Below are 23,385 nucleotides of genomic sequence, written 5' to 3' on the forward strand. Positions count from 1 at the left end.
GTTGGATAGTAATCCCTTGTCAGTCATATCATTTGCAAATATCTTCTCCCATTCAGTAGGTCGTCTTTTCATTTTGTTTATTGTTTCCTTTGCTGTGCAAAAGCTTTTATTTATTTTTTTAAATAAATTTATTTATTTTACTTATTTATTTTTGGCTGCGTTGGGTCTCTGTTGCTGCGCGCGGGCTTTCTCTGGTTGCAATGAGTGGGGGCTACTCTTTGTTGTGGTGCGCAGGCTTCTCGTGGTGGCTTCTCTTGTTGTGGAGCACAGGCTGTGGGCGCATGGGCTTCAGTAGTTGTGGCTCACGGGCTCTAGAGCACAGGCTCAGTAGTTGTGGCGCATGGGCTTCATTGCTCTGCGGCATGTGGGATCTTCCCGGTCCAGGGCTTGGACCTGTGTTCCCTGCATTGGCAGGGGCGGATTCTTAACCACTGTGCCACCAGGAGAGTCCTTGCTGTGCAAAAGCTTTTAAATTTAATTAGGTTCCATTTGTTTAGTTTTGCTTTTATTTCCTTGACTTTAGGAAACGGATCCAAAACATATTGCTGCAATGTATGTCAAAGAGTGTTCTGCCTTTGTTTTCCTATAGGAGTTTTATAGTATCCAGTCTTAGCTTTAGGCCTTTAATCCATTTTGAGTTTATTTTTGTATATGGTGTTAGAGAATGTCCTAATTTTATCCTTTTCCATGTAGCTGTCCAGTTTTCCCAGCACTGCTTATTGAAGAAACCATCTTTTCTCCATTGTATATTTTTGCCTCCTTTGTTGTAGGTTAATTGACAATAAGTATATGGGTTTATTTTGGGGCTTTCTATCGTGTTCCTTTGATATATGTGTCTATTTTTATGCCAGTACCATACTGTTTTGATTACTGTAGCTTTGTAGTATAGTCTGAAGTCAAGGAATTTGATTCCTCCAGCTCTGTTCTTCTTTCTCAAGATTGTTTTTAGCTCTTTGGGGTCTTTTGTATTTTCATACAAATTTTAAAATTATTTGTTCTAGTTCTGTGGAAAATGCCATGGGTATTTTGATAGGGATTGTACTGAATCTGTAGATTGCTTTGGGTAGTATGGTCATTTTAACAATACTGATTCTTCCAATCCAAGAGCATGGTATATCTTTCCATTTATTTGTGTTGTCTTCAATTTCTTTCATCAGCATCTTATAGTTTTCAGAGCACAGGTCTTTTACCTCCTGAGGTAGATTTATTCCTAGGTATTTTATTCTTTTTGATACAATAGTAAGTGGGATTATTTTCTTAATTTCTCTTTCTGATATTTCTATGTTACTGTACGGAAATGCAGCAAATTTCTGTATATTAGTTTTGTATCTTGCAAGTTTACTGAATTCATTGATGAGCTCTAGTAGTTTTCTAATGGCTTCTTTAGGATCTTCTGTATATAGTATCATGCCATCTGCAAGTAGTGACAGTTTTACTTATTCCTTTCCAATTTGGATTCTTTTTATTTATTTTTCTTCTCTGATTGCTGTGGCTAGGACTTCCAAAACTATGCTGAATAAAAGTGGTAAGAGTGGGCATCCTTGTCTTTTTTCTGATCTTAGAGGAAATGCTTTCAGCTTTTCACCATTGAGTATGATTTTAGCTGTGGGTTTGTCATGTATGGCCTTTATTATGTTGAGGTATGTTCCCTCTGTACTGGCTTTATGGAGAGTTTTTATCATAAAATGGATGTTGAATTTTATCAAAAGCTTTTTCTGCATATACTGAGATGATCACATTGTTTTTATTCTTGTATTTTTTAATGTGGTGTACCACTTTAATTGATTTGCAGATATTGAAAAATCTTTGCATCCCTGGGATAAATCCCACTTAATCATGGTGTATGATCCTTTTAATGTATTGTTGGATTGGGTTTGCAAGTATTTTGTTGAGGATTTTTGCATCTGTGTTCATCAGTGATAGTGGCCTGTAATTTTCTGTTTTTGTGATATTTTTGTCTGGTTTTGGTATCAGGGTGATGCTGGCCTCATAGAATGAGTTCTGAAGTATTCCTTCCTCTGCAGTTTTTTGGAATAGTTTCAGAAGGATAGCTGTTAACTCTTTAAATGTTTGGTAGAATTCACCTGTGAGGCCATTTGGTCCTGGACTTTGGTTTGCTGGGAATTTTTTGGGTTTTTTTTCTTTTTGCGGTACACGGGCCTCCCACCGCTGTGGCCTCTCCCGCCGCGGAGCACAGGCTCCAGACGTACAGGCCCAGCGGCCATGGCCCACGAACCCAGCCGCTCCACGGCACGCGGGATCCCCCCAGACAGGGGCACGGACCCGTATCCCCTGCATCGGCAGGCGGACTCTCAACCACTGCACCGCCAGAGAAGCCCTGCTGGGAGTTTTTAAATTACTGCTTCAATTTTAGTATATGTGCTGCTGAAGTGAGCACTAAATTACTGCTTCAGTTTCATTACTGGTAATTGGTCTGTTCATATTTTCTGTTTCTTCCTGGTTCAGTCTTGGGAGATTGTACCTTTCTAAGAATTTGTCATTTCTTCTAGGTTGTCCATTTTATTGGCATAGAGTTGTTCATAGTAGTCTCTTATGATCATTTGTATTTCTGTGGTGTTGGTTGTAACTTCTCCTTTTTGTTTCTAGTTTCATTGATTTGAGCACTCGCCCTCTTTTTCTTGATGAGTCTGCTAAAGGTTTATCAATTTTGTTTACTTAATTTTTAATTTTATTTTATTTTTTCTTGGCCATGCCACGTGGCATGCGGGATCTTAGTTCCCCATCCAGGGATTGATCCCATGCCCCCTTCAGTGGAAGGGTGGAATGCTAACCACTGGATCACCAGGGAATTACCATCATAATGTATATATTTGTTTTTGTTGTTTATTTTTTCAAAGAACCAGATTTTAGTATCATTTTATGATATTTTCTATTGTTTTTTAAATGTCTATTTCATTTGTCTCTGCTCTGATCTTTATGATTTCTTTCCTTCCACTAACTTTGGGTTTTGTTTGTTCTTCTTTCTTCAATTCCTTTAGGTATAAGTTTAGGTTGTTTATTTGTAATTTTTCTTGTTTCCTGCGGTAAGCTTGTATTGCTATAAACTTCCCTCTTAAAACTGCTTTTGCTGTGTCATAGGTTTTGGATCATCGCGTTTTTGTTTTCATTTGTCTCTAGGTATTTTAAAATTTCCTCTTTGATTTCTTCAGTGATCCATTAGCTGTTTAGTACCATGTTGTTTAGCCAACATATGTTTATGTGTTTTGCAGTTTTTTTCTTGTAGTTGATTTCTAGCCTCAAAGTGTTGTGGTTGGAAAAGATGCTTTATATGATTTCAGTTTTCATAAATTTACCAAGAATTGTTTTGTGGCCTAACATGTGATTTATCTTGGAGAATGTTCCATGTGCACTTGAAAAGAATATATATTCTAATGCTTTCAGATGGAATGCTCTCTCTATATATGAATTAAGTCCATTTGGTCTAAAGTGTTATTTAAGGCCTGTGTTTTCTTACTGATTTTCTGTCTGGATGATCTGTCCATTGGTGTAAGTGGGGTGTTAAAATCCCCTAGTATTGTGTCATGGTTGATTTCTCCTTTTATGTCTGTTAACATTTGCCTTATATATTGAGGTGCTCGTATGTTGGGTGCATACCTATTTACCCTTCAAGACTAGCTGGTTAGGCCTGGCCCAGGCTCTTATCAAATTACCGCTTTTTCCCTGGATCCCAGTGCCTGTGAGATTCTGTGTTCACCCTTTAAGGGTGAAGTCTTTATTTCTGCTAGTCCTGTGGGGCTGCCAAAATTAAACCCTGGTGGCCTTCAAAGCCAAATGCTCTGGGGGCTCATCTTCCCAGTGCAGAACCCTCGGGTAGGGAGCCCGATGTGGGGCTCAGAACCTCACTCCTGTGGGAGAGCCTCTGCAGTACAGTTATTCTCCAGTCTGTGGGTCACCCACCTGGAGGTATGGGATTTGATTACATCACAAGTCTGCCCCTCCTACCCGTGTCACTGTGGTTCTTTCTTTATGTCTTTAGTTGTAGTGATTCTGAAAGCTCGACCTCTGTGCACCAGTGTCAGATCGAATCTCAGAGACAGGGTTTTGGGTGAAGTAGGAAAGAATAGCTTTATTGCTTTGACAGGCAAAAGGGGACACAGTAGCGTCCCACCCTCGAAAACTGTGTGTCCCAACCCAGGGAGATTTGGTGAGGAGTTTTATAGCAAGGGTTCAAGGGTAGGGTTGCTGATAAGACTAGGATGTGTACAGGGCCTGCACTCCTTTAATCTGGTCTCAGGTAATCTTTTAATGAGCTTCTCTGGTTCCTTTAATCTGGTCCCAGGTGGTCTTCTCTGGAATGAAGAATGCTGACATCTTCCATTTGTTGGGGGCTTTAGTTCTATAAATTGCTCAAAGATATTGTTATGTGTATCCCTTCAGGCTGAACAGGACCCTGCCCCAAGGCTGCACTGTTGTTTCTTAGCTGCTCCTCCTTCGTCTCTGCATCCCCTCCCTTCCTCCTGATTAGCGACTGTTTGAACCTGCCCTTTGGGGCTCAGAGAAGGTCATGGAGGTCATTCCCTACAAGGAATGGGGGAGAGAAAGGGTCCGTGCCCAGGAGCCCCACAGGGTCCTGCTCGGTTTCAGTAGAAGATCTTTTCTGATAGGTTCCAGTCATTTTCATCGACAGCTGTTCTGCAGATAGTTGTGATATTGGTGTGCTCATGAGAGGAGGTGAGCTCAGGGTCTTTCTACTCTGTCATCTTGGCTGCTCTCCAGAATACATTTAATTTTTAAGTTAAAGATAAGAAATACACTTAAATTATAAGTTAAAGTTAATTTTGTGATATCCCATCAGACTCTGTCGTGTGACAAAACTACCCCTAAATTACAGTGCTGTTCAAATTGTCTTTCAAAATGGCTTCTAATTTTGAATTTTATAAGACGTCTTGTCATGCAGAGTCTGAATTTGTTAACACAGGTTAAAAGATTCCAAATTCTCAAAGGATGTACTAGAATATACTACAATGCATGTGTTTCCTAGAAGCATATTTTTATACAGTCATATGAATACATTCCCAAACCTTTGAATATACTCATGGAATAAAACAACATGTTCTGGTACTTACTGATCTTGCTATTTTTTTAGGGAAAAAACACACCACTTAGATAATATAAATGGGTTATTATTAGTGCCAGGATTTATTACAAAAAGTGTAAAAAGAATCCTATCTTGGGGCTATAAACACAGGCTTCTTGAGACACTTTACTGTTAAGTTTCAGGAATTTCTAATTTTCCTCTGGGAGCCTTGTAAGGTCTGCCCTCTTCACTTTACACGAAACCTATTAAGCCTTTTCCTGATTCCACACCCATATTAATCTTGATCCTCTTGTCTGAGCCCCCCTTTCATGAGTCTCTACATTATTCTTTAGAACGAACCTGCTTTTGAGGGCTTCCACTCCTGCTCCTGCGCTGATTGCTTGCATTCCCTCTGACTCCTGAAGGTTTACCATCTACCCACCTCTGTGTCACGTAACTATATACTCTCTTGTGAGCGTGTTTTACCTTCCTAACGGGGTTATAAGCTCCTAGATGGCAAGGGCGATGTCTTATCTTCCTTCGGATTTCCTTTGGTATTGAGTGCAATATAATTTAAATTGAAAGTGATCAAAAAGCTTTTTCAATGAAGATTCCATTTTTATAACACTGCATTTCTGTAAATATTAGGATAAGTGGGCTTAGTGGAAATTTCAGTTAATTTAGACTTTTTATGTACAAGGATGCCAGGGAAGGCATTTTATCATATTGGATCATAAGTTGTCAAGGAGGAGGATTAATAAGATGAAATTTTCAGAAAAAAAGGTATGGCGTATCTCTATTTCCTGTATTTGGGGTCATAGACTATACTCTTAAGCTTAACCTTTTGCCCAGATAGGATCAAGCAGGGTACGGATGGTTAAAATAATCAACTTGAAATTACTGCATACTCACAACATGTTTATTCTGTTGCACTTAAAAGAAACAAATACCAGCTAACTTAACAAAATAATTTACTATGTTAGCTCATAGAATGAAATGGAAGGCTGGAGAAACCAGGCTTGGGTACCCCTAGGGAGCAAAGGTAGTAGGATCTGACAGAGGGTTTCTTTAATGCACCACCACTGGGATCAATAAACTCCAAATATTTTTCTTTTATTAGAGGATTTCACTTGAGATTCAGGATCCTGGGAGAGAGGTCCTACTGGCCTTGTTTGGATCAGGTTCTACTCCATAGGTCAAGATCAAGGAACCTTGATTAATAGTCCCACCAACCATCTACCCATGAGGAAGATCCACGTGCTCCAAAGGAAATTGAGTACCATTACAGCAGGGAGGAAAGGCTAGTCTATTTGTGAAATCACCTTGCAGAACATAGAATATCAGAGAACTAGCAGGTGGGCAACATCTAAGGAATAGCGGAAAGTACGGGAGAAATGTGTTGCCCTGACAGAAAACAAGAAATCACTAAATGGTATTTTTCACCATGTTCTCTTCAGGCTACAAGTATCTCAAACTATGTGACAATTAAAGGTCAGAAGCTCTTAGCCAACCCTTTATAAAAACTCGTCTTTCTAGTCTAAGTTGATATATATGGAAGCTTTGTATTTCAAAGGTTTGCTCTCCCAAATATTTACTGTGAGAAGAATTTCTCTGGCTTCTGTCCTATGTGTTGAAATGTCACCCGAGGCGAGGCAAAGCAAAACAAAGCAAGGCAAAGGTACTTGGTGTATAAAGGCATTTCTGTCTACTTCGGTTTGCAAACTGGCAAGGGAGATGTTCCTCACCCTTTCACTGCCTTCCCCCTGCCCTCCAGAAAATACTGGCTTTATTTATGATTGTGGTGCTGTGCTTTGTAAGTGTACTTTTCCTGGAGTGCTGTAATTTGAAGATTTCAATGAAGGACAGTGTCTTATGCATTTGTTTTTATACAGCCTTTTAGTCTCATTAGGTGTTTGGCTATTGCTACCATATATTATCTAGTTTAGGAAATTAAGGCTATCTTTTCTTTAAAAGGCATTCTAAACAGGAATTTCAGAGTACTACGTTGTCATTAGGAGGAACAGAATTTTATTATTTACTTTTACAATAGAGTAGGTACTGGAGAGAGTAAACTTCTGATGAAGGGGCATATCTGAACACTTCAGAGGGTTTTGATATTTGGAAGTTTAGAGTATTCTGCCTGCTAACACAATCGTGTTCTGGGAGACTGGATTTTAGACTCCACGCTTTTGTGCACAAATTGTATCTTTCAGTTTTCAGTTATGAAATATTGAAAGTTAATTCGTACAAAATCCTGTGGCAGGTGGTGACGTGATTTTTCCCCAGGGCTTTGAATGTCAAAATGGAGAGATTCACTGAGGCTCAGGTAAATTGATGGGTGTAACTAGGACTCTCTTAAGGTAGCCACATGCCTCACCATCTAATTAGGGATATGCATGAACGGATGAATGATATTCCTACTCTCTTTACCTATTATCTGATGAAACTAGAGCCAAGGGGATGGTTTGGCAAAAATCTGTGCGCAAAGAAGGCTGTTGAACCTGACTGTAAACCTGGCATGGTGAAGAGAGACAGGAGGGGAGGGTTAAGTGGGAGGCCCTGTTGGGGGCAGGAAGTTCAGGCCTGGGCCTCCAAATCCATTGCCATGTAAACTGTTTCAGAACTTAGAAAGAATGAATGTTTCAAATTCCTTTAAAATGTCATTTTGATACCAAAACCTAGTCAAAATTAAAAACAAAAAGAGACAAATCTCACTTATGAATTTAACCCTCCCTCAAATAGACTGACATAATCCAAGTAGGGGATGAACCAGGGAGGATTTAGTCTACTGATTCAAGTATGGTTCACTAGTAGAAAACACAGATTTTGGTATATTGAAAATTAAAAGGAGCAAATCATAATTGTCTCCCTATGCACTGGAAATGCATTTCAGAAAAGTTTAATAAACATTCTTTATAATAGGGCTTCCCTGGTGGCACAGTGGTTGAGAGTCCGCCTGCCGATGCAGGGGACACGGGTTCGTGCCCCGGTCCGGGAAGATCCCACATGCCGCAGAGCGGCTGCGCCCGTGAGCCATGGCCGCTGAGCCTGCGCGTCCGGAGCCTGTTGCTCTGCAACGGGAGAGGCCACAACAGTGAGAGGCCCGCGTACCCCAAAAAAAAAAAAAAAAAAAAAAACAAACTTAATTATAATACTCAAAAGTACAAACTTTTTTTCTTAACTTTGTGAAATATATCTATCTCAGCCTCGGAAGCAGCACCATGACACTTGAAGGCTTTCCCATTGAATTTAGGAACTAGACAACGATGTGTACTCTTATTATTTAACGTTATTCTGGATGCTTGTCCCACTCAAAGGCAAAAGAAGGAAGTTAGATAGACGCATAAAAATCCAAAGTTGGGGGTAAAACTACCACTGTTTGTAGATGGTTATATAACTGTATTGTATTAAAGATTGTATGTATCCAAGAGAATCATGCAAAAATCTACTTCAAACAAGAGATTTTATAGTAACGTAGTGGAGTCCAGAATTAACATACAGATAGTAATAGGTTTTACACATACAAACAGAAGACAAATCAAAGAAATAAGCCCAAATATAATATTAGCAAAAAGGATAAGATATCTAAACATAAAATAAAAAGAAACGTTGGGGAAAATTTTAAACACTAAGAACACAAAAGTAGACTTGAACAAATGGAAAGATATGAAATGGAAGATAGAAAGATTCAACATCATAAAAGGAGTATTTTTCCTTAAATCAATTTATAATTTAACTCAGTCCTAATGAAAACACCATCAGATTTCTTGTAGAAGCAGACAAACTGATTCTGAAGTTCATATAAAAAAGTAAACAAACGAGGAACCAAGAAAATATTGAAAAGGTGTGCAATGATGGAGAGAGAGGGAAGGAACTATTTCCACTGGGACTTAAAATATATTAAAAAGACTTAGGGAATTCCCTGGTGGTCCAGTGGTTAGGACTCTGCGCTCTCACTGCCGAGGGCGCGGCTTCAATCTCTGCTCGGAGAGCTAGGACCCTACAAGCCTCGTGGCGCAGCCGCAAGAAAAAAAAGACTTAGTAGTTAAACAAATGTGATTTGGTGAGTGAATAGACGGATCAGTGGAACAGAAAGAAAAATCCAGAAACACCCATATATTCCCAAGAATTAGATACGAATTACAAATGGCTTTTCACCTATGGAACGACACACATCGTTCAGAGAATGTTGAGAAATGCAAATTAAAACTATAATGAAATACTGTTTTAAAGCGAACAAATCGGCAAAAATCAAAAGTTTCACAACACACCCAAAGTTGCTGGGGATCTTGTAAATCCGTTTAATCCCTTGAAGTCAATTTGCTAATGCTAATTACAGCTACAAATGTATATTTGTAATTGACTCAGCAATTCCTGACAGGTATGTAGAAAGATAAATGTGTATGTAAGGTTATTCACTGCAGCATTGTTTTTCATTGGAAGCCATGGGGACTGGTTAAACAATTAAGAATTACTGGAACACAATGTAGCAGAAAGAAAGGATGAGGAAGGTTACTATGTATGCATTGCAAGGTATTTGTCAAGTGAAAAAAAGCAAGACACACACCAATGTATATAATATGCTATTTTTTTGTGTAAAAAATTAGAGGAGGGCTTCCCTGGTGGCGCAGTGGTTGAGGGTCTGCCTGCCGATGCAGGGGACACGGGTTCGTGCCCCGGTCCGGGAGGATCCCACGTGCCACGGAGCGGCTGGGCCCGTGAGCCATGGCCGCTGAGCCTGCGCGTCCGGAGCCTGTGCTCCGCAACGGGAGAGGCCACAACGGTGAGAGGCCCGCGTACCGCAAAAAAAAAAAAAAAAAAAAATTAGAGGAAATCTCTATATGAGTTAGCTTATGTACTCATAAATTAATTCTGGAAGGATATAAAAGAAACAAGAAGCGTTAGTTACTGGTGGAGAGAATGGAAGTTAGGTGGGAACTAGGTAGATGGAGACTGTATATTCGTTGTCATTTTTTTCATTTTTGAACGATGTGAATGTTTTGCCTATTCAATAAGGAAAACAAACAAACAAGTATACAGCCATATGTTTGTATTTAAGAAAGAAGACTAAGGATGCTCTCTATGTGTTGATAGGGAAGCGTTCCCAAGGATGTTAAAAGAATAAAACAAGGCATGGAACAGAATGTACAGTATCCACTTTTTGTTGAAAAAAGGAAATCTAAGACTGTTTGCTTGGTTTTGCTTGCATATTCATAAAGAAACTCTGGAAGGATACTCGAGTGTGAACATTGTGATGTGCTGCCTCCAGACCCCCTTAGGAATGAAAGATTTCTTGCTGAAGCAGCTGAAGGGCTGCTGACAGATGTCCTTCAGGGAACAAACCCCATGGGTAACGATTGCCTCTTTTGAAGAGAGTCACCTCACCTGAGGTCATGCCCCCTTCTGGGGTGGCCTGCAATCAGTGAATTAGCAACATGGGGGTGTGAAGGGCCAGCTTCCCACCCCCAACTCAGGGCAACTCTGAAGGGTCAGCCAGCTTTAGAAATCCCCTTCCTTAAGCTGCATGGTAATTTACCTTCTCCTGCTGCTGTCTGGTTTCTTCCATAGAAAGAGAACACTTTTAGTAAACCTCCCCTTGCTAAAAAGTAAGAGTGTGTCCTGGGGAACTCAACGTGCCACAGAAAACCAAAAACAGTGATTTCCTGTGCTTGGGTTGGGGTGGGAACCTGGTGAACGGGGGCAAGTTTGGGAAGAAGACTTTACACCCTACACTCCATGCCTTTTTAAAAAATTGAAGTATAGTTGATTTACAATGTCGTGTGAGTTTCAGGTGCACAGTGATTCCGAGTCTTTTTCCCTTCTAGGTTATTACAAAAATATTGAATAGAGTTCCCTGTGCTATACAGTAGGTCCCTGTTGGTTATCTGTTTTATATACGGTAGTGTGTATATGTTAATCCCAAACTCCGAATTTATCCTTTTTATGATATAAAAAACATCTTTTTGGAAACATGTGGAAGTATTACTTATTCAAATCAGAAATCAAAATTTTAAAGTTAACTTGGTATATCGATGATATTTTATCCTTTTCCTCTTATATTTTTAGAGAATTTTTTTATGTTTCAATTTGGGAGGAGATATTTTTAATCTAAAATACCATGCCTCGCTACACTCTAAATATGCTTTTCTTTTTTTCTTTTTGTTTTTGCTTAGGACCTACAGAGAAACACCGCCTTGATCTCACATTACAATGGAATTTAAGAAGCCACCTGACGGTGGCTGGGGCTGGGTGATTGTACTGGCCTCCCTCTTTACTCAGTTTTTGTGTTACGGATCTCCGCTAGCTGTTGGTGTCTTGTACGTAGAATGGCTGGACGCCTTTGGTGAAGGGAAGGGGAAAACAGCCTGGGTCGGATCCCTTGCAAGTGGAGTTGGCTTGCTTGCAAGTAAGTGGAGAAACTTATGCTTCTCCTCACTCGTTAATCATTTAATTACATTTGCTGCATCGTTCACATTGTGCAAGACATAGGAGGCTATTTTCTTTTTTGAAAGTATAGCACCTACTTTGCTGCCTTCACTGACATTATAAACCACTCTTTCACTGTCCTAAATCTATGTGACAATACAGGAATTCCATCAGAGATTCAGTTGTCCATTCATTCATTCCTTTATATATTTATTTGCTCCTGTGTGCCAGGTAGTGTTTTAGATGCTGGATATGAAAGGATGAATGGCAAACAGGTCATTTCTGCCTTTAAGGGGCTCAGTCTAGTGAGACACACGTTTCCACAAATAAGAAAGATACAGGGGTATGAGGGCAGTGATCCAGGTATGTCCGATGAATGCTGGTGACCAAAGGACCAAATACTTTTCAGCAGTCCTGGGAACAGTTCCTCTGTGATTCATAATTACTCCTCTCTGATTCGGATACACCGTGATCATACTGCATGTCCTACATTTGTGTCACCTTCTTAAGAAAAAGTTGATATGACAAAGAGTAGTCCCTTCTCAACAATGATCATGACATTAAGGATTTAAATATAGTGTTATGTGTAAGATGTATGTGATGCATTTTGTGTGACCTTCATAAAATGTCTCCAGAAGTAATATTCTTTTTTTAAAAATTTATTTTATTTATTTATTTATATTTGGCTGCGTTGGGTCTTCGTTGCTGCATGCGGGCTTTCTCTAGTTGCAGCGAGCGGCGGCTACTCTTAGTTGTGGTGCGAGGGCTTCTCATTGCGGTGGCTTCTCTTGTTGTGGCTCACGGGCTCTAGGCGCGCGGGCTTTAGTAGTTGTGGCTCGCAGGCTTAGTAGTTGTGGCTCATGGGCACTAGGCGCACGGGCTTCAGTAGTTGTGGCGCGTGGGCTTAGTTGCTCCGTGGCATGTGGGATCTTCCCGGACCAGGGATCGAACCCGTGTCCCCTGCATTGGCAGGCGGATTCTTAACCACTGTGCCACCAGGGAAGCCCCAAAAGTAATATTCTTGATAAACATTCATCAAGTATGATATAATAGTGATTCTTAACACCTTTAGACAGCACAGTAGAGCGGCTTTTTTTTTAAGGACAAAAATCATATGCACTTCAATTTCTGGAGTCATAGTTTGAGCTCTGCAGTAGTATTTAGTGATCATCAGTCTAACTTACTTGGAACTAGTTAAGAACAGACATGCGGTATACACACTACTGTATATAAAATAGATAACTAATAAGTACCTACTGTACAGCACAGGGAACTCTGCTCAATACTCTGTAATGGCCTATATGGGAATAGAATCTGAAAAAGAGTGGAGATATGAATATGTATAACTGATTCAATTTGTTGTACAGCAGAAACTAACACAACATTGTAAATTAACTATACCCCAATAAAAATTTTTTTAGAAGAACAGATATGCTAAGATGCAGCCCTGGAGTCTAATCCTGAACTATGACCTTTACATGATTCATTGAGCAAATCACAATCTCTATTCTTTTTATTTTATTTTATTTTTTTACAATCTCTATTCTTATGGGGAAAATAAGGACAGTGAATATAGTGATTTATAAGGTATTTTTCAACTCTAAAATGATTTACAAAGAAAATGCATTGGCCATTCCTTCTTTTAAATCTGTTATCTTTCCTGATCACTAAAGGGGACTTCTTAAAACAAAACAAAACAAAAATAGTTGCTTCCAATTGATGAATTACTTTGTTATATTAAAAACAAGACTTGAAAAACAATGCTGGATCATGTGGCCATGTCAGATAAGAGAACTAAACGTAACTAAACAAATGAAAATAACACTGTCATTATAAGCGTCAGAAAAGCAGGAAACATTTGCCAAGATTTGTTTGAAAGAGTTTTTCAAAATGTGGATTGTTTGTAAAGCTGTCAAAGTACAAGTGGATGATGATTGATATGTTTGAGAATATAATTTTTAGAAAATGATCCGGTGAGAAGAGAATTTTTAAATGTCCTCCAATTAGTCATCATTTCTTTTCTGGCTGTGTCGGGTCTTAGTTGTGGCATGCGGGATCTTTGTTGAGGCATGCAGGATCTTTCACTGTGGTGCAGGCTCTTCGTTGTGGCGCGCGGGCTTCTCTCTAGTTGTAGCGGCAGGTTTTCTCTCTCTAGTTGTAGTGGGCAGGCTCCAGGGCGCGTGGGCTCTCTAGTTGTGGCGTGCGGGTTCCAGAGCACATGGGCTCGGTAGTTTGCGGCACGCAGGCTCTCTCATTGAGGCGCAAGAGCTCAGTAGTTGCAGTGCGCGGGCTTAGTTGCCTCGTGGCATGTGGGATCTTAGTTCCCCGACCAGGGATCGAACCCTGAGTCCCCTGCATTGGAAGGCAGATTCTTTACCACTGGACCACCAGGGAAGTCCCAGTTAGTCATCATTTCTATTAGCAAATACAAAGTTAAACAGAAATTCAATTACCTTGCCTTCCAGCACGGGTCAAAGGGTAATTGAAATGCTATCTCTGTCAGCACATGCTTGGAGAACAAAACTGTTTTTCAGGAAGTCTGTCCAGGTAAGACTTGAGGGTTTGAGGTGTTCAGGGAAGCTGAGATCTTCTTAGGGATGGATGGGGTATTGGTGGTCAGAGCCGATGCTGAGACTCTGAAAACTGAACTGCAGCTCTCTACTTTCTGCAAGTTCCTAAGTGGATGGACCAGTCTGTCTCAGGGGCCACAAGCAGCCCCCTTCACTTGTAGGCGGGACCAGCTACATAATTTGCAATACCAGGTGCAAAATGAAAATGCAAGGCCTCCAGTTACAAAAGTTAAGAATTTCAAGACAGCAGCAGCAGGGCAGCAGACCAAGTGCATGGCCCTTCTCAGAGCTGAGTCCAGTGCAGCTGCATTGGTTGCGTGCCCACGAGGCCAGCCCTGCTTGATGGGCTGGAGAGAGAGAGCATCCCAGCAAATGTCCAGGGAATGAACAAGTACTGGGGGAGTGTTGGGCCGAAGTCAGAGCTAATCTGAGTCCTGGCTGTACCACCCTGTAGCTGAGGGACCTTGTGCAAGTAACTTATCTTCAGTGTCTTCAGCTAGATGAGAAGACACTCGAAGCAGCTAATCAGAGCTTTTGCAAATAAACATAGAATACGGAGACCAAAGGGTTCCAGAATGAGGAAGCAGTGAGAAAAAAATGATGACTGGAGAGCTAAGACTTACGGGTGTGTGTTTGTGTGTGTTTGTGCACATGCCTGTGTGCACTTTAGTTAGTGGCCACTGAGTATCCGTGTTGTTGGCTTCCCTTGGCTCTTCATAGCATAAATTAAGGGACACATCCTGAAAGCTGTGTAATACAGTATTAGCAAGAGGGGTCTAGCGGTGTCTGAGCCACATTCATCATCTACTTTGTGGACAACTTCCTTCTACACAAAAACAAACGGATCGGTCCTACCTTGGAAATAGGAAGAGTACATCTCATCACGATTGTCAGTGATTCTTAACCAGGGAGATAATCAGAATCATCTGTAGAAAGATTTCAGCATATAAATGCTTGGATTTGACCCTCAGACATTCCAATTCAGTCAGTCTATAGTGGGGCCCACATACGTGAATCTTTTTCAAGCCCCCAAAGTGGTTTTCAGTTGGGAGCTACCACTGGCTTAAGCCCTCTCTACTTAGATTGCAGTCTTGCACTCCTTGGTGGTTCTCAAACGTATATTGGTGTCGACATATTTATAAAGGGAGCTCTTGTAGGTTTCCGCTGGAACGTGTCACTGTGTATGCCATGTAAACCATGACAGATTGTGTCCAGTGGCCCCAATTCTGGGGAATGAACACATAAACGGACATCTTTGCATCCTTTTTGATAAAAATGAATTTAATTTATATATATGTGTATGTATATATTTACATAAATACATCTTTGATAGTTGCTCTTAAAATCAGGAGTATATATGAATGACTTGAGCTTGTCTAAAAAGCCAATTTCTTACTCATCAGTGCTGTGGGGTGGGGACGGAGGGTGGTCCCAGGAATCTTCTTTTTAACTAGCTCCCCAGATGATTCTGAGGCAGCAAGCCATATCGTAGCTGAGGAACATGCGTTGTTTTCTTTACGCAGTTCTGTCCAGAGAAGGCCTGGTAGGTGTCATCCTTGACTAGTCCTGTGATCCGACCTCTGGAGATTTATAATTGAGTCAGCACAGCACAGGTACATTTGCTAAGCAACATACAAAGTCTGCTTTTCATGTACTTGTCCCTTTAGTTCAAAAAGTGCCCCTTGTGTGCCTGGCTCGATACCAGCCACCTTCACTTACTTGATCCTGGTTGATCCTCATAATAACACACTGAAATAGGCATTCTTGTCCTTAAATTTTAGTGACCTGCCCAAGATGAACACATTGTCTAAGAGGAAGATTGGAAAAAAAAAAAAAAAAAAAAGGAGAGAAACATTGACACCCAAGCAATGGTTTTTCTAACCTGTTAAGTCTGTTTCTTCATCTTTAAATTGGAGATCATAAAAGTACCTACCTGGGACTTCCCTGGTGGGCCAGTGGTTAAGACTCCACACTTCCACTGCAGGGGGCGTGGGTTCCATCCTTGGTTGGGGAATTAAGATTCTGCACGCTGCGCGGCACAGCCAAAAATATAAACAAATAAAAAATAAAAGTACCTACCTTATATGATTGCCACGTAGAATACTCGAGATGGTGCTTGTCATGTGGTAGGTACTCAACAAATATTAGTTATTAAAGAACAACAATCCCCCACAAATAAAATTACTCTCCCAACCAAACTGGAATCTGCAAAAGAAAGGAACCCTTCAGCCTGCAAGACAAAGACATTTCTAGGGGGATGGGCAGGAGGGAGAGCTGTTAATATTGTATCTAAGCGTCTGGAATTTAAAAGCCCACCCATTGTCTTTATCAAACCCAGATTTGGACAGTAGCTAAGAATAGCGGAAAGACATGCAATTCTTAACTTTATACTCTTTATAACCTTAATTCTTTCTCTTTGAAACTTGAGTAATTGAGAAAATACTAAGAAGTAGACCTCTCATCTGAATTGTTTTTCCAGACGATCCTTAGGATGAATAAAGCTGGATATCAAGGATTCGGCCTCCCTCAGTTATACATCGTCATCACGCACACTCAGAGAATCTCTTCTCCTGTGTGTTAGGGAGGCCCAGACATCATCTCTGCTATAAGAGATTTAGAGTCTCAGGGCAGAGACAGGAAAAAAGGGTAGTAATGCCTTGAGACTTTACCACAAGTACCAAGAATAGCAAGAACAAGGCAGTCTCTGGAGTTTTATAGAGATAGGCTGTGAAGTGGGCCAGAGGGGAGGGTGGGCTGGGCCAGATGCATGGGCGTGGAGAGGGCAGTCCACGCAGAGTCCCCGTATGCAAAGCCCTGGCATCGCGCTGCAGGTGATGCCGTCTGGTAGAGTACGTTTGGCTGGAGAAGGAGTGATGTGTTAGGAGCTGTGATCGTCTGTGTCTACTTGGCTAGGGCTGCATTCCACGGTTAGTCAAACACTCATGGAGGTATCACTGTGAAGGTATCTTATAGATGCGCTCCAAGTCCATAATCAATTGACTTGAAGTAAGTGAGATTATATTAAATAATCTAGGTGGATCGGATTCAATTCACTGAAAGTCTTTATGAGTAGAAATGAGCTTTTCCAGAAGAAGGAATTCAGCCTACGGCTATAGCTTCATCCTGTGGGAGAGAGTTCCAATCTGCCCTTCCTGAGGCCTAGTCCTGTGGATGCTGTCCTTGCCTAGCCAGGTCCCAAAACCACGTAAGCCAGTTCCTTGCAATAAATCTCTTAATGGAAGTCTTCTTCTGGTTCAGTTTCTCTGGTCGAAACCCGAAGGATTCAGAAGGAATGGAAGGTAACTGAACTAAAGGGCGATCATGGCCTTATGTTGTTTTAAGTTGGGAGAAAGCACGCTTTGGTTGGGTGTTATGGTTCACATTCAAGGAGAAGGGTGGGACCGTTTTTCTGACCACAGAGGTGCTGATACAGCAGGGAGATCTTTTGTTCTGTAGTTTTGTACTCCAGATAGATTTAACAGTCCCCTCCCTCTCTCTTTTTTTTGTCTTTAATTCCTCCAAAGATCTTCAAATCCCTAATGAGTCAGTACCTCTATCTCCAGGTTAATATAATGAGTCAGTATAGCCAACAGGCTTGCTGCATGAGTTGTGAGTGTAGGCAGAGCTGGCTTTCAGCATTATCTGTACAGTTTTACCCCCTGTTAACTCCTTGCGTAGGACTGAGTTCCTGCCTCCTACAAGGACGCTGTTACATTGGCCCATTCCCAGTGTGTTGGGCAGGTCTAGGGTTTGGTGAGAATCTTGGCAGGTTTTGCTGACTTGAAGAAGGCAAATGGACATGATACACCAAAGCGACCGATAAGCAAGGTGATCGGTATACTTGAGAGCAAGGATTTGAGTGGATGTGGTTCTGTAGTGCCTTTTTCTTCCTCAGGAAGATGAACTTAAAATTCCTGATCTCAGGGACTTCCCTGGCGGTCCAGTGGTTAAGACTCCGCCTTCCAGTGCGGGGCACGGGTTCCCTCCCTGGTCGGGGAACTAAGGTCCCACATGCTGCGGGGTGTGGCCAAAAATTAAAAAAAAAAAAAGGGGGGGTAGTAAGAAGTGAGAAACCTGCCAGTTTGTTGGGCTCCCCGCCTTGTAAGTAGAGGGATAGGACTCGTGGGCCTAATCAATCTGCTGTCTTAGGAAATCCTTGCAGTGCTACAAGCACACAGCCTGGTTACTGCTATAATTTATTTCTCATTGTACCGTCAGCATACTTACGACAGTAGGCCTGGCCATCCTACCACTCTGGGGACTCTCTGAAACTTTTTGGGAGAGAGGAGTGCGTGGAAGTTGATTTCTTTCCCAGAGGGAATAATTTCTTTTCCAAAGCTGTCTTATAAAAATTACAACTTGGAGAACCACATTATGGTTCTCTTCTCTCCATTTAGAATGTATTTTCATCTCTTTTGACAATACTTCACAGCCCAGTTCAAGGCTCAGTTCTTTGGCCCATGGTGATCTCCCTTTTCTGAAATCCCCAAACACATGATCTGAACCTTTCTTTTGTGCTTATTGCCCATGGCCTTAGGTTTTGATATGTGTTTGTTTTGCCTTTTGGTCTAGGTCAGAAATTTTGCGTCTTCTTCTCTGTGTCCTTATCTACCATGATATGGGCCTCCAGTGCTGTGTGGTCCAGTACAGTAAGCACTGGCCACATGTGGCTGTTGGACACTTGAAATGTGGCTAGTTCAAGATGAGATGTGCTGTAAGTGTAACAAATACACAGTGAATTTCAAAGACTTAGTATAAAACAAAGGAATGTAAAATCTCTCTTTAATCATGTTGAAATGATGATGTTTTCGATGTATTTGGTTAGATAAAATATATTATTGAAATCAATTTTACCTCTTCTTATTTATCTAATGTAGCTAGTAGAAAGTTTAAAATGCCATGTGTGCCTCCTTATCTTTCTGTTTTGCAGCAGTGCTGTTCTAATGGAGGCTTGGTAAATAGTGAAGGAATGGTAATGGTCAAATATTTACTCTTTTGTTTGATTAATGCAGACCTAAATTTATGTTACTAGCAAACTTTTAAAGATGTGTATTCTTCCTATTAATTTTTTTTTTTTTTTTTTTTTTTTTTTTGGCGGTACGCGGGCCTCTCACTGTTGTGGCCCCTCCCGCTGCGGAGCACAGGCTCCGGACGCGCAGGCTCAGCGGCCATGGCTCACGGGCCCAGCCGCTCCGCGGCATGTGGGATCTTCCCGGACCGGGGCACAAACCCGTGTCCCCTGCATCGGCAGGCGGACTCTCAACCACTGCGCCACCAGGGAAGCCCCTTCCTATTAATTTTAATAGCCAGCAAAAATTTAACTCCATTTCTTCCCACATTACCCTGAAGGGCTAAAGGAAACAATTTCATCCCTTAACGTGTACATCATTCTCACTTCCTTAGAACAACTCATCCTTCTCATTTTCTTTCTTTTTTTAAAAAATAACTTTTATTGGGGTATAGTTGATTTTCAGTGTTGTGTTAGTTTCTGCCGTACAGCAAAGTGAATCAGTTATACATATGCATATGCATATATCCACTCTTTTTTTAGGTTCTTTTCCCATATAGGTCATTACAGAGCACTGAGTAGAGTTCCCTGTGCTATACAGTAGGTCCTTATTAGTTATCTATTTTATATATAGTAGTGTGTATATGTCAATCCCAATCTCCCAATGTATCCCTCCCCTCCTTTCCCCCTTGGTAACCATAAGTTTGTTTTCTACATCTGTGACTCTGTTTCTGTTTTGTAAATAAGTTCATTTGTACCATTTTTTAGATTCCACAGAAAGCAGTATCAGATATTTGTCTTTGTCTGACTTACTTCACTTAGTGTGATCATCTCTAGGTCCATCCATGTCACTGCAAACGGCATTATTTTCTCTTTTATGGCTGAGTAATGGTCCATTGTATACATGTGCCACATCTTCTCATCCTTCTCATTTTCTAATTCACCCTTGATCATAACAAAACACTTTTTCCACAAGAGTTTTCATTTTCATTTCCTTCATTTAATTCCCCTCATTGGCTGAGAATGATATCAATCAGTCTGATTTGCAGATGACCATTAACAAATGATTTTATGTTTTTGTTTCGTTTTGTATTTAAGAGGTTGTAGGGCTTGAAAGCCCGACCGCATCCTCCTTTCGTTCCTCATTCATCACTTTGGTTTATAGCAACAGTCCCTGATCTTTTTGGCACCAGGGACCAGTTTCGTGGTAGACAATTTTTCCGTGGGGTGGGAGATGGTTCAGGCGGTAATGTGAGCGATGGGGAGCGATGGGGAGCGGTGGGGAGCAGCAGATGAAGCTCCGCTCGCTCACCCACCACTCACCTCCTGCTGTGTGGCCTGGTGCCTAACAGGCCTCAGGACCAGTACTGGTCTGCGGCCCAGGGGTTGGGGACCCTTGGTTTATAGAGTTACTCCCTAATATATAGGTTCTTACCTTTTTTGAGAGAACGTGTCAACATTGTGCCAAAGATGTTGCCAGGCTACTATGCAGGAGAATGGAATATCATTTAAGAGCCCTGCATACGTCTTAGTGCCCCACCTGCCACCTGCCATCCTCAGACCCGTCTTCTGTTCTGATTGCTAGCTCTGCTACTTAGCATTTTCCGTTCATCCAACCAATCAAGATTAATCACCCAGACAGAAGGAAGTAATAGTAATAATGGCCCCTAAACCCCAATACACATACAACCGTGAGTTCAAGAAAACTTTTTATGAAAGGCAAAATGAATATAAAGGCAGTGACATATAGTGTGTGTGTGTAACTATCTTCTTTTTTCTTAGGAAATTTCTTCACCTATTTATAAAAATCCTCAAATAGAAAAAAAAACACAAGGAAAATTAGGCACTCTTTTGAACTGATTGATAATGAAAATATTATTTTTTTCATTAAGCCAAAGTTGTGCTTAGTGGACAATGTAAGCTTTAAATTTGTATACTAAGGAAAAGTTATAATTTCTATAACCGTTTTCCAGGACAGAAGTCTGGCAGACTTGGCTGGGTACGCTGCTTAGGGCCTCAGAAGGCCAAAATCAAGGTGTCAGCTGTTCTCGGCCCTTATCCAGAGACTGAGGGAAAGTCCATTATAAGGCTCACTAGGTTGTTAGCAAAATTCAATTCTGTGTGGCTGTAGGACTGAAGTCCTCATTTCTTCACTAGCCTTTGCCCAGAGGTCATTCTCGGTTTCTAGAAAGGAACACTGTTCAAACTCGTTTATAAGGTTAAAATTATCCTGACTCTAAAGCCAGACTGATACATTACAAAACAAACAAACAAACAAAATGAATATAAAGGCAGTGATATGTAGTGTGTGTGTGTGCGCGCGTGTCTGTGTGTGTGCGCGTGTCTGTGTGTGTGTGTGTGTGTGTGTGTGTGTGTGTAACTTCTTACTGGCTTCCATTTTACGCTGAAATTGTATCCTCCTCACTATTTCCTTATTAAAATATTCCTTCTTCCTCTTTAATGAAATGACAGTGATAATAGATAGTTATTACATTTAAAAATGTCTTTACTTGTCAAAATAGGAAAATTGGCAACCCAGTGATGACATTCCTCCCTCCCTTTTTTTCTAAAATTTTATAGATTCCAAGGAGTGGAGTTACTGGTTCATATTACAAGTACCTTTTGTTCCAAAGGTCCCTTCTGCAAAGTAAAAGACCTGAAGCCTCATAAGAAATCTCCCCTGAGAGTAGTCCTTTGATTTAATGAATCTCTTGAATCGAAACTAGTCCAGTGCCGAGGAGTAATCTATGGTTTATCATCTTGGAGAACTTGCCTGTTACTAGGAAGAGCTAAACACATAAATGTGTCAGTTTTGTCGAAGTGACTTACTGGTCACTTCCAGTTATACTTTGCCCTAATTGTTATTGATGAAACCTGGGGCTATTGTGGTTTAAATCTGTGTCAATCAAGTCTAGAAATACCCTGGTTCTGAGGATGAGAATAAAATAGTTTGCTCTAAACTTTTAAACACCAAAATGAACATAAATCTCATGTTTTCATCTTCTGTAAATTCATAAAATTACTTAGGCTGTAAGATATTAACAAAAGTACATAGGTGTTTTTTAAATTGATATTTCTAGAAAAACATTAAGGTACCAATGGAAATACATCTCAATTGGGAAGAATGCTGGGCTGACTTTGGCCTTAGCCCTGTCATTGATTAGCTATGGATTCTTGGTCAAATCACATGATCCTTCTAAACTACAGTTTCATCATTTTTTAAATAAGGTCTTTGGACCCTTTCCAAGGCCCCATTCAGCTCTAAAATTCTTTGTCTTTAACCTCTGACATCAAGATTTTTTCCTCTAAGTAAGCAGCAGGTGGTGGTGTGAAAGTAAATTTTTTTTCTTCCAGTTTTGTTGAGATAAAATTGACATACAGCACTGTATAAGGTTAAGGTGTACAGCATGATGATTTGACTTACATCGATCATGAATTGATTACCACAATAAGTTTAGTGAACCTCCATCATTTCATATAGGTACAAGATTAAAGCGATAGAAAAAAATATTTTTTCCCTTGTGATGAGAGCTCTCAGGATTTACCCTCTTAACAACTTTCATATATAACACACAACAGTGTTAATTATATTTATCATGTTGTCCATTTCATCACTAGTACTTACTTATCTTTTTTTTTTTTTTTTTGCGGTACGCGGGCCTCTCACTGTTGTGGCCTCTCCCGTTGCGGAGCACAGGCTCCAGATGCGCAGGCTCAGCGGCCATGGCTCACGGGCCCCGCCGCTCCGCGGCATGTGGGATCTTCCCGGACCGGGGCACAAACCCGTGTCCCCTGCATCGGCAGGCAGACTCTCAACTACTGCGCCACCAGGGAAGCCCGTACTTATTTATCTTATAACTGGAAATTGATACCTTTTGACCACTATCGTCCAAGTCCCCCTCCCCCATCCCCTACCTCTGGTAACCACAAATTTGATCTCTTTTTCTATGAGCCTTTTTGTTGGCTTGTTTGTTTTTGAAGTATAACTGACTTACAACACTATATTAGTTCCAGTACACAACATAGTGATTTGATATTTCTACACATCTTAAAATGATCCCCACAATGAGTGTAATTACAGTATGTTACCATATTAACACATTACATAATTCTTGACTATATTCCCCACACAGTACATTTCATACCTGTGACTCATTTATTTTGTAACTGGAAGTTCTAACCTCTTAATTTCCCTCATCTATTTCTCTCTCCCCCTACGCCCCTCCCCTCTGGCAACCACCTGTTTGTTCTCTGACTCTGTGTATCTATGACTCTGTTTCTGTGTAAATATGCTTTTTCATTTGTTTTGTTTTTTAGATTACACATGTGAGTGAAATCATACA

General features: G+C 40.8%; 1 protein-coding gene across 5 annotated transcripts in view; it reads left to right on the forward strand.

Annotated features, from left to right (window-relative positions):
- The window catches only part of SLC16A9 (solute carrier family 16 member 9), a 68,693-nt gene that overhangs the window by 19,577 nt on the left and 25,731 nt on the right, over positions 1-23,385 (forward strand). For 4 of the 5 annotated variants that reach the window (XR_012326633.1, XM_073793570.1, XM_073793572.1 and 1 more), the window contains exon 2: positions 11,212-11,444. The exons of the other annotated variant lie outside the window; for it this stretch is intronic. Coding sequence is in view for 3 of the 4 variants with exons in the window: in XM_073793570.1 (XP_073649671.1) it covers positions 11,249-11,444 (196 nt within the window). In the remaining variant the exon portion in view is untranslated. The remainder of the gene's footprint in view (positions 1-11,211; positions 11,445-23,385) is intronic. 5 annotated transcript variants of the gene reach the window in all.

This window comes from Tursiops truncatus, chromosome 16 (genome assembly GCF_011762595.2).
Source record: "Tursiops truncatus isolate mTurTru1 chromosome 16, mTurTru1.mat.Y, whole genome shotgun sequence".
Lineage (NCBI taxonomy): Eukaryota > Metazoa > Chordata > Mammalia > Artiodactyla > Delphinidae > Tursiops > Tursiops truncatus.